Source organism: Chrysochloris asiatica, unplaced genomic scaffold, assembly GCF_000296735.1.
Source record: "Chrysochloris asiatica unplaced genomic scaffold, ChrAsi1.0 scaffold00036, whole genome shotgun sequence".
Lineage (NCBI taxonomy): Eukaryota > Metazoa > Chordata > Mammalia > Afrosoricida > Chrysochloridae > Chrysochloris > Chrysochloris asiatica.
In genome coordinates this window covers 827,855-840,247 of record NW_006408554.1, presented here as the reverse complement: position 1 = coordinate 840,247, position 12,393 = coordinate 827,855, and the positions used below count along the sequence as shown (strand labels likewise).

Below are 12,393 nucleotides of genomic sequence, written 5' to 3'. Positions count from 1 at the left end.
AATGAAATTAGTCAATCACAAAAGGACAAACCTTGTATGGTATAAAAAGTTAAAAAGAAAATGATTTTCTTAATCAAAGAAAAAATCTATGATGGTTACAGGTCTGGGGGAGAGAAAATTATTCATGGGCTAGAGGGTAGGCACATGTTAACAAGTCTATGTTTCTTTTAATATTCTTCTCCAAAACCATAACTCAAATGCATCAATTCTTATATGGTCTTCCATATTCATTTTCCAACTTCCACATACATATGAGATTACTGAAAATACCATTGCTTGGGTCAGGCACACCTTAGTCCTCAAACTGACACCTTTGCTCTCGAACGCTCTAAAGAAGTCTTGTGCAGCAGATTTGTTCAATACAATGTGTTGTTTGAATTCCAGTTGCTGTTGACTTTGACTCATGGCAATTCCATGTCTTTCAGAGCAGAGCTGTGCTCCACAGGATTTGCAATGTGGATTTTTCACAAGTACATGGCCAATCCTGCCATGGTGACTCAAGCTGGACTTGAACTGCCAACCTTAGGATTAGCAGCAAAGCATATTTATTGTTTGCACCATCCAGGGACACCAAAGATAGGTTGTTGTTGTTGGTGGTGTGCCGTGGAGATGCTTCCGACTCATAGCGACCCTGTATAAAATTTCCAAGGTTGCAAATCTCTATAGTAGTTTTGAACTGCAGACCTTTAGTATAGCAGCCTGACTTGTAGCCACTATGCTACCAGAGCTCCTTAATGATAGGGTATTGTTATTTTCCTATGAGTTAGTTGTGACTCATAGCGACAACGGTGTGGATTTGAACTGTTGATCTTGTGATTCCACTGCTGATCCTACAGCGCTACACCTGGAGTTCTAAGATAGAGTATGTTGTTGTTGTTATGTGCCGTGGAGTCAGTTCCAACTCACAGTGACCCTGTACAGGGTTTCCAAGGCTGTAAATCTTTACGACAGCAAAAAGCCTCATCTTTCTCCTGTGGAACAGCTGGTGGTTTCAAATTGCTGACCGTGAGATTAGCAGTCCGATTCGTAATCACTATGCTACCAGATAGAGTATAATGTGTTAAATTCCTTTTTAGATAGTTAAGTGACTTAAAATTTTTTTATTATTTTGATAAAAATTCAGATTGGCTGTCTTTATGGTATTGAAAGATTTAGAACAAAGCAAGACATAGGCTACTATAACTTAACCCTTCCTAGCCTTGATGTCGAAGTTTCTCTGGTATATTTAAATAATGAGAAGTTGAGTATGAAAGGCACATGAGAAATAACCTATTTTCATAACTGATGAGTTAACTGAAAAACAATGATAAAAGATGACATATTCTCAGTCACAGGTGATCTTTGCAGTAGTTTCAGGATTAGAATACAAGACGTTTGATTCTCAGGTAGTGTTAATGTCACGGTATGTGGAAAAATCAATCAGTGGAAAACACTATGGAGCTCAGTGTTATTCTGACACAAATGAGGTCACTGTGAGTCCGAATCCACTTGACAGAAACTGAATTTTATAAGGAGACTTCATGAGTATATGAAAGCATCTTTATCAGTTATTTATCTGACTGCACACTTTGGAAATATGTAAATCTTGCTTATATGTGCTTCTTCCCAAGTGATTGCAATTAGTTAAGACACTTTCAGAGAATGTTATTTGTTGAAGCTATTGCATCTGATGTTTCTTTGCGGATTAACTCTGCTGCTTTGAATTTTCATGAGCTTCAATCTAAACTATTTCAGTACTCCTTAAATTATAAACATAAGAAAAATAAATGCTAAATAAACACAGTACCAACAGGAAAAAAAATGCTTTCTAAGTGAATTTCAGTCCTTGGATACTATGATATTCATTATTTTGTGTCATTGCTATATTTTGCCCAGATTTTTATTAAAACAACAACAACAACAACAACAAGGATGTTTGAAGAATAAGTTATAAAATTTTTATCAGTACTTATTTTATCGAGCTAATGCTCTTGGCTGCAATGACAACAACAACAACAACAAGGATGTTTGAAGAATAAGTTATAAAATTTTTATCAGTACTTATTTTATCGAGCTAATGCTCTTGGCTGCAATGTTGGTTTAAACTGTAAGGTCGGGGGTTCAAATCCACCAACTGTCCCTTGGAAACCCTATACAGGGTTGCTATGAGTCAGAATGGACTCGACAACACTTAACAACAACAACAATTGACAAATGTAATATATAAAAGTTAGTACAAAAACCTGTTTTTCATAATTATTAAAAAATCATATCAACCCTAGCAGAAAGATCAAATACATAAAGAACTTGACACTAGCTCTGAAAATTTTATAGAATGAATCTTTTCTATTTTTATAGCATATCTAGCATTGACTACTTATATATTAAAATGGAACCACATATTGTTTTACCACATTTAATTTAATCTGCTAGACAGACAGATTATATTCTATTTTAGGAGAGATTTTTCTGAAAACCAGTTGCCAGAAAATCAGTTCTGACTCTTGATGACCCCACGTGTTATATTAGACATGTATGTGTTCCATAAGGTTTTCAAGGGTTGATTTTTCTAATGTAGATTGCTGGGTTCTTCTTCCAAGGTGCCTCTGGGTACACTCAAGCCTCCTTTCTTTTGGTTAGCATCCAAGCATCTTAACTGCACCATCCCAAGACTCCAGAATTTCTCTTAACTCATTCTAAATAATTCTGATTATGAATGAATTAACTTTAATACAAAACTGCATCAATTTATATAAGTTAAATTAATTTAATTTTGAATTATAATCAAAATTCTTAGTAAATAATAAATCTCTTTTGAGACTAGTTGGCTATGAGTCATCATCAAGCCAATGCCAGTGGGTTTGGTTTGGGGTTTTGCATCCTGTGGTGAAATGTCTTTTGACTTGACTTTTTGTTTGTATGTTTTTTATTTTATTTCATAATCACTCAATTCATTTTCTTTGACTTAAATACAGTTATACTAAATAACCTTGGGGATGAAGGAAGGCCTTTTCAGTGTCATGGTCAAACAGGCCGGCCCACAAGTTTACTTGAAGGCTAAAACTTCAAGTGAACTCATGGTCATTACCCTTAATTAATATAAGCTTTGTTCAGCCCCACACTGCTTACTGGTGGAAAGAATCACCAAAATGATGAGAAAAGGAGTGCTGGTGGTGGCGGTATGTCACCAAGTCCGTTCTGATTCATAGTGACCTGGTAGATGGTTTCCAAGGCTGTAAATCTTAATTGGAGCAGAAAGCCTTAGCTTTCTTCTGCAGAGCAGCTGGTCGATTCCAACTACTGACCTTGCAGTTAGCAGCTCAGGCCATATTCCACTACTCTACCAGAGCTCCTTGAGAGAAAAATGAGTTAGACTGTGAAATGAAGAAAATCAAGGCCAAGGAGCAACACCTGTATGCCTTCTTGTATGAAGCTCCTTGTGAATTTGAGTAGGGAAAATTTTTTTGTGATTTCAGACAGTCATTACTTTCTGAATATAACTTTGTACCTTTTCAAATGGAGTCTTGGTATGGTACTGTAGGACAATGCACTGGACCGCAAGGTCACTCTGAACCAAAAATCATGGTTCAAACCCACTAGCCACTCTTCGGAAACCCTAATCAGGGTCACTATGAGTCAGAATTGACTACAAGCATACAACAACAACAGTTACAATTTAGAAAAAATTTTAAAGATAAAATGACATAAAATATTATAAATAACAGGAAATAATGTCATATTAATGAACTATAAAACTTCATTAAAAAGCATTATTTTCAACAAACATATAGTTTGCTCAGCTGCTAACTGAAAGGTTGGAGTTTAAGTTCACTAAGTGATTGATGTGTTGGCAAAAAGACTTAGCAATCTACTCTGAACAGTCAGTCACTGAATATTCTATGATACACAGTTCTATGATGACACTTGTGGTGTTGCAATAAATTGAAGTCAACTTGAAGGCAGCCAATAAAATCCTCTGCTGAAAGTAATGTCTAGACTTTGGCTCTAGATGGCGCTGCAACACTAATAATGTTTTCCTGTGGCATAATCATTGCATTATGCTGTTGATAGTTGCCTTTAGTCAATTACAATTCACCCTAACCTCATGTGTGTCGAGTAGAACTGCTCCACAGTGTTTTCAAGCTATGACCTTTTCGAAGTAGATCTATTGCAGAGCTGAAGCGTCCCTGGGTGGGTTTGAACTGCCAGCATTTGGACTAGTAATTGAATACTTAACTGTTTGCATTACCCCTATTGCTGAATTGTGTAAATTTGCTCTCCTTTAGTTAAAATAGTCTTGTTGCTTTTAAGTGCCAATGATTTGATCTCGACCATAGTGAACCTATGTAGGGATTTTGAGCAGTGATTTGTTTGAACCAGCGACCTTACAGAAAACAGGCTAGTGCTTATGTAACAGTGCCACACCAGAACCCCAAAATAGTGTTGTTATTGTTGGTGGTGATGCGCTGTCAAGTTGGATCAACTCATAGCTACTCGATGTTGCTGTTGTTAAGTGCTATCAAGTTGTTTATGACTCAAGGCAACCCTGTATAGAAGGAGCAGCTGGTGAGTTTAAACTGCCAACCTTATACAGGAACTAAAATGAAATAATTCCAGAAAACACTCACATTGTTTTTTCCCTTGCTTTGTGTTTGTTACGAGTAAAGCCTTACTGAAGGTTTTTCCTTCCATAGGTTTGGGATGAAAATCTTGCCAAATCTGCAGAGGCATGGGCAGCTACTTGCATTTGGGATCATGGACCTTCATACTTACTGAGATATTTGGGCCAAAATCTATCTGTACGAACTGGAAGGTAGGAGGAAGCAGTCCCATTGGTTCAATCAATCAATGTGCCTTTATTACTTAAGAAACCAAAGGTGAAGTGATAGTTTCAAGTAATAGCAGCAAAAATGTATTGAGTGCTCAATAATTTTTTCAATTATTTCAATTGAATTTCAATTCAATTATTCAATGTGTTTCAATCACTGATGCTTTCCCTATGAGTGTTTGTTGTTGTTAAGTGCCATCAAGTCAATTCCAACTCATAGTGACCTTGTATAGGATTTCCGAGGAGCAGTTGGTGGGTTTGAATGGCCAACCTTATGGTTAGCAGTCCAATACTCACCCTACAGTGCCACACCAGTTGGGTTCAAACATTATTTAATTAGTTAAAAGGACCTGGTAAAATCAGATTCCCCTGCCATTCTTGGAACACCCTCTCTTATCCCGTGTTCTTCCCTGCCCTCACAGAATCATTGAAATGAACAAGTTCCTCCATCTCAGGAAAAATGTATAGACTATGGAAGACTCCATTCTTGTATTCAGTGAACTAACATGTGGATTTGAAGGGAGAGGTTGGGTGAGAAATTATATCATACTGGATTCTAATTAAAGTTTAATAGTTATAGACTTACTCTACTCAATTTCTGTTATGGTTCATATGTGAGAGGGCTCAATCCAGTATTAGGTATATGCAACTATGGTAAGCTTTGTTCTCACTGATAGGATGATACTCCCGTGGAATGTCAGTATCCAACATTCCAAAGACCCATTTTCTTCCATATAGGAACAGAAATACCATTAACATTAAAGTGTTTCAGGTTTAAAGAGGAAAAAATCAACAAGCTTTATCCTACTACATTTACATATGCAATTATTGATTGTGTATTACATTTATGAGGGAGAAAAATTTTACGTTGATTAAACTACACATATGTGATGAATTCTGAAATACTTGCAGTTTTCAAAACAACCTGCTTCTTACTGAGACAAATATAGGATCACATGTTCTAGCCCTAGGCACTTTCATGCTTGCCCCTACATGGGAGAATTGAGAATTCTACAAGGTAGTGATTGTAATGATGAGGGATGGCTATGCCCTGGCCTCATCCTGAATAATCTGTACAAACAGCAATTAATTCACAAGTTAACATGAGTTCACTATGCATAATCACCACTCAACACTCTTCTTTCTTTCCCCTTGTTATCTAGATATCGCTCTATTCTTCAGTTGGTCAAGCCATGGTATGATGAAGTGAAGGATTATGCATTCCCATATCCCCAGGATTGCAACCCTAGATGCCCTATGAGGTGCTTTGGCCCCATGTGTACACATTACACACAGGTAATTTCAGTTACTTTGTTCATTTTTGGCTTATATTTTAAAATAAATCATCATGCTATTTTGGTGGGCATGCTTTTTCTTAGCTCTGAATTCAACGATAGCATCTTGTTTGTAAAATTTCACAGATGGTTTGGGCCACCTCCAATCGGATTGGATGTGCAATTCACACTTGCCAAAATATGAATGTTTGGGGCTCTGTATGGCGTCGTGCTGTTTACTTGGTATGCAATTATGCTCCAAAGTAAGTACCCGTTTGGACTTCATTTCCTGGATCTTTAAGGATGTTAAGCACCACCAGTCTGATAGGTATTTCTGAGAGGTCAATAACATGAGTACATCCAGGCTACTGTGATCGCTTGCTCGCGCATCCATCATCACTCCTATATTCCTGCAAAGTGGTAAGTTGAAATGTTCCTTTTCACAAGGACAGGCAAGTAAACTTTACATTATAGACACAACAATTGGAGACTGTTCATTAGCCACCCCCTCCTCATCCTTTTCTTTACACAGTAAATGTAAAATAAACACTCTAATTCACAGGCTGACAGGAATAGTGATTTAAAAGGCAACAGAAAAAAAACCTTCTAGGACAAATCTTTTACAACCACAATGTTGTAGAATATTGTCTTACTCTTTTCATTAGGGAAGCAAAATATTGAGATTAAAAAGCCCTTTTGTTTTTCTAGACTAAGATTAAAAATCATCCTTTACTAATATCATAGATGGTTATGGTATGCAGGAATATCTTCTTTTAGAAAGATCAGCACAAGGCTGGTCCCTATGAATTGGAGGTTAAATAGATCCCAACTGTTTGACTTTTTTGATATGTTACAACACTCCATGGTCCTTGATATCAATTACCACTCCTCCCTTCCCTCAAGTCCCAAGGTTCTGCACCACACTGCAACATCTTTCACAACTCACAGTTGTCAAAAAGAAATGGCTCAAGCAGCTGTGAAGGCTGGTAAGTCCCTAATCCATAGTACAGAGATCAGTCTGGAGGGATCATCTCAGCCACTCAGCTCGAGGAACTGAAATCAGCTGGTCAGACGGTATGCATGAGGCTGCCAGAGCTGCTGTCCTACGAAGTGGAGGTCAGACATAATGAGCCAGATGTAAGATCCAGGGTGAGAGCAGACTTGTCCAAAGCTGTCTTATAAATTGGAGTCAGAACATGCCTCCAAGGGAAACTAAGGGTGGTGACTTGAGTCACACCCTCTACTAAAGCGGAGGTATCCTTAATCCTTAGTTTCAGTATAATCTTTACTCCTTAGTTTGACCTTAATCTTTCCCATTAACAACTCACTTCAAAGTGGATCCATATCACAGACTTAGAGGCTAAGATTTATGATATAGCACAAAATGGAGAAATTTGGCAAGAAAGCTGTAATAAATAATTAGCTGCCCTGCAGGTGTTATTATCAAATGGGAAAATTTAAATGCTATAAGATTTTTTAAATGAAAACTTTGCCATTATTTAAATATCATTATAATAAAAATTATGCAGAAATTTCATCACATGGTATGTATAAAAAGGTATTAAGAAAAGGAATAAGAGTTAACAAATAAACTCATATTTATGAGCATTCTTTAGAAACTGAAGATAAACATTTGTCAACATTGTAAAATTCCTTCCTAATAACAATAACTGCAGATGATAAAATACTTCAATATTTATACGGGATTCTGTTCCCATTTGGAAGAAATACCAAAAATGTGAAAAAGGATTTATGATACTTTTCGTGTCTTCCAAAGAAAGTCCCAAACAAAGAGTTTCTTCAGCTATTCTAGCATGGGGAGGGAATGAGAAAATGTTTGACAAATAATTGCATTACTCATTTATATGGTAGGATGCCAATAGCAGTATTTTCACCAAATTAGAAAAGATAACACAATTTGCCCGATGTCCCCTAGCCTCAATTATTAAAATGGGAATATTTGGAAAATAGAATGTGTCTGCATTATTTAAAAAATCATAAAACTCACACATTTGTTCTATATTTTTGTTGCACACATGGTCTTTTTTTTATTATTAAGTCTTACTTCCAAGTTGTTCCAAATGGTCAAACAGATTTTTGTTTTCAATCATTATGTGATTTTGTTTTTGTCCAGTGATTAGAATTTTCTAATATTCTTGAATTATCTGATTGATATTGCATACTATTTTTTAGGTAAATCCTGACAATGGTTTCTCTAATTAAAGTAGCACATGTGACTGAATACAATTGATTATTGCATTCAAATACAAAATAAGAATTGATTCCTAGCAAAACCGAAGACTCAAAGTATGTTAAATAATTATTTTGTAATCACACTTGTGTAATATGTTCATTATTCCTGTTTGGTTTTAATAGATGCAAATTATGCACGTCTTCCTGTGGAGAATCAACATAATTAGTTTCTATTACTTTAGAAAGTATTGTTTTATCAGTCTGAGGAGAAAAAATAAGAGCAATCTTGTGCTTTACCTTTCAGTCAGACAGTTGTTGTTGTTGTTGTTAGGTGCCATCGAGTCGGAACCGACTCATAGCGACCCTATGCACAGCAGAACAAAACAATGTCCAATCCTGGGCCGACCTCGCTCTGTTGCCACATTTGAGTCCATCAATGCTGCTACCTGGCCGATCCATCTCATTGGGGGTCTTCCTCTTTTTCTCTGACCCTCCATCTTACCAAGCATGATATCCTTCTCTAGTGACTGTTCCCTCCTGACAAAGTATGAGCGACGAAGTTTGGCTATCTTGGCCTCTAAGAAACAATCTGGCTGCACTTCTTCCAAAACAGATCTATTGGTTCTTTTGGCAGCCCATGCACTTTTAGTATTCTCCTCCAACACCATAATTCAAAGGCATCAATTCTTCTACGATTCTTCCTTATTCACTGTCCAGCTTTCACTGTCAGACAGTATCATAGATTATATAGTGGTTGAATAAAGAAAAACTATGTGTTGGTGATAAATTGTGAAAGACAATTCAATCAGCATTAACTTGGCAGTATGCATAGATCATATAATAGTAAGAACGCTTACGATAGTCATCCAAGCATATGGTATTTCATATCACATATCAATGGAATAGTTCATATTTACTTGATTTCTTCATTCTAGAAATACGATTCAGAACTGGCTCCAATCACTGTTGTTGTTGTTATATGCCATCAAATCAGTTACAACTAATAGAGACCCTGTATAGAGCTTCCCAGGAACGACGGGTGAGTTTCAACTGCCAACCTTGCAATTCAAAGAGACCTTGCTGTCGAATGCTACAATGCCACATCAAGAAAATTGAGCAAGTTTTAAAAAATGATCATTCAACTCTTTGTAATGGGGGTGTAATGGCTCTGTAGGACAATCACTGGACTGTGAAGCCCAAGGTTGGTCATTTGAGCCCCCCAGGGACTCTGCTGGAGAAAGATGATGCTTTCTGCTCCTGCAAAGATTTACAAACTTGGAAGCCTTAATTGTTCTTGTTGTTAAGTGCTGTCGAGTTGGTTCCAACACATAGTAACCTTGTATAGGGTTTATAAGGAGTGGCTGGTGAATTTAAACCGCTGACCTCGTAGTTCAAACTGACTTTGCAGTCCAGTGCATTATCCCACAGCATCACACCAGGACTCCTGGAAACCCTATACAGGGTGGTTGTAAGTTGAATGGACTAGATGGCACACTACAACACCAGCAATGTGGCAAAGTATTACCTTGCACCCAAGTATATGCTTCAAATGTATTGAAATTTTTTAAATTAAAGAAAGGTGTACAAGGTAGGTAAATAAGTATTGCTACAAAATCATAGAAACCTTTGTAAAACAAAAATATAAAACTGTTTGTTTCTTGGACTATCGTCCATCTAGGTCTATCCATTTTAGAACACAGTGTTTCTGTCTCCCTAACCCTCCTCCAAATAACTCTCCACTGTTTGATTTATACCATTTCAAGCCAGCATTTTTGACATTTTCAAGGGACTCAGGTTGTGTTCCTTTTTAATGTTCTTTGAATCTGGGAACAAAAAGAAGATCAGGGTTGTAGAAGGATGGATTACGGTATCTCAATGAAATTCTCATGGAGTCCTGGTGTGACTCTGTGGGCTAATGCATCAGATGCTCTGGGCTAAAGTCATTTGAACTGCAAGGTCGGTGGTTCAAGCTCACCAACTGCTCCTTGGAAACCCTATGCTATGCAGGGTCGCTATGGGACGGAATCAACTCAACGGCACTTAACAATAACAACAACAATGAAATTCTCATAGGACAGTCCTTGCTACCTTTGAAGACTGTGTCGATGCATTGTTGTGATTGGGAAAAAAAGAAAAAATCCTTGGAGCAATTTTCCTGACCTTTCCTCATTAATGCAGTTTTCAATTTTCAAAAAACTTCATAATAAAGCACCACATTCATCCTATAGCCTTCAAGAAAACCTAACAGAATTCATTTTTTGAAATCCAAAAAACAGTCACCAAACCTCTTTTATGAATCTAACTGGTCCAGCAGATCCCCTTGAAAGCCGCTGTTTTGATTGGACCTGCTTTTGAAAGCACCCTAATGAGACTAAGAAAGGTGTATTATTTAGAGAACTTACATGAGACCATCCACTGGTGATAGAGATATGTTTAGCCATATTTTGTTTGGAATAAACTCTTATGAACTGAAACTGGAAATCTTGTAGTAAGATTTTTGTGTTATCCTTATAAAGGTATTTTGCATGAAAAAATATATTCAACATAGGTAAGTGTGATTGAACAGGAAACAAAATTATATTATGAAATTTCCTAGTAAAATATACTTGAGGCAAGTTAGATAATCCATGATATTCACTATAGTAGGTTTGGCAACAGGCTTTAAATTGTTTCTGTTTTCATATATTGTGAGCTAAAATATTGAGATAATGCTTGATAATGTATTGTTCTTGAGTGCCCTCGAGTGGATCCTGACCCATAACGACCCTGTCTAGGGTTTCCAAGGAGCCTCTGGTGAGCCTGAACCACCGACCTTGCAGTTCAAACGACTTTGCAGTCTGATGCATTAGCCCACAGCGCCACACTCAATTAAGATAGTGTATTAACATGACCTACAATAATTACAGTAAACCGCTTGCCATCGAGTTGATTCTGATGCATAGCAACTCTACAAGGCAGAGTAGAACTACCCCGTAGGGTTCCCAAAGCTATGTTGTTGTTGTTAAAAGCTGGCAAATCTGTTCTGACTCATAGGGTACCTGTATACAGCTTCTGAGGAACGATTAGTGGATTTGAAGCTCTGACTTTGCTGTCAAAATTGACTTTGGAGTCCTGTTCTTATCCAAAGCTGTTAATCTTTACAAAAACAGATAGTCACATATTTCTCCTGCAGAATGGCTGGTGGGTTTGAACCACCAATCTTTTCCTTGTCCACTGAGCACTTAACTACTATACCACCAGGGATTCTACAGTTACGATGTTGTTGTTGTTAAGTGCCGTTGAGTCTGTTCCGACTCATAGCAAACCTGTATAGCATTTCCGAGGAGCTGGTGGGTTTGAACCATTGACCTTGCGGTTCAAACTGACCTTGCAGTCCAGTGCATTATCCTGCAATGCCACACCAGGAGTCCATACAGTTACAATTAAAATACTATTATTCTGGAACTTAAGGGATGATAAAGTTTTAAAATCATGATGGATAGCTGACTCTTATTCTTCTATCAAATGTATCTCAAGCCCAATGGCTTTTCCAGCAGGAAAAAGGAGGCAGAATTTAATTCAAAGAAGGGAGGGGGGAAGAAAAAGAAAATAATAAATAATAGAATTTTTATCAATTGACTTAAAGATAATTATCTTCTAGTCAACAAAAAACTGTGACTTAGGTAAAAGGATATTGTATAAACATATGTAATAATTTTACATATAATCAAAGTATACGCCTAAGTTTAGGTTCTCAAAAGTATGTGCTATATAATGTCAAAATTATGTAGCAAATAGAAAAATTATAAATAATAATTTATAATTTATAATACAGATTAGTCTGTACATTTCTACAGTGTTGGGTAAAGTGACAGAAGTCAATAAGATTGAAAATATGGCATGGGAAAATATTTTAGGGCACAGAGTGTGTGATGTAAGAAGCTGGGCACCCTGAAAGTTTCTGGACAAGGGTATGACATCAAAACAATGCCCAAGGCAGTTTCTTCTGATGACAGAATATGGTGGTGACGGTAGTGTGCTGTAGAGTCAGTTTCAACTCATAGTGACCCTGCATAGGGTTTCTGAAGCTGTAAATCTTTACAGCAGCACGAAGCCTCATCTTTCTCTTGCAGAGTGGCT

General features: G+C 37.0%; 1 protein-coding gene across 1 annotated transcript in view; it reads left to right on the top strand.

Annotated features, from left to right (window-relative positions):
* The window catches only part of PI15 (peptidase inhibitor 15), a 39,539-nt gene that overhangs the window by 25,313 nt on the left and 1,833 nt on the right, over positions 1 to 12,393 (top strand). The window contains exons 2-4 of the mRNA XM_006860003.1: positions 4,674 to 4,792; positions 5,971 to 6,103; positions 6,229 to 6,344. Coding sequence (XP_006860065.1) covers positions 4,674 to 4,792; positions 5,971 to 6,103; positions 6,229 to 6,344 — 368 coding nt within the window. The remainder of the gene's footprint in view (positions 1 to 4,673; positions 4,793 to 5,970; positions 6,104 to 6,228; positions 6,345 to 12,393) is intronic.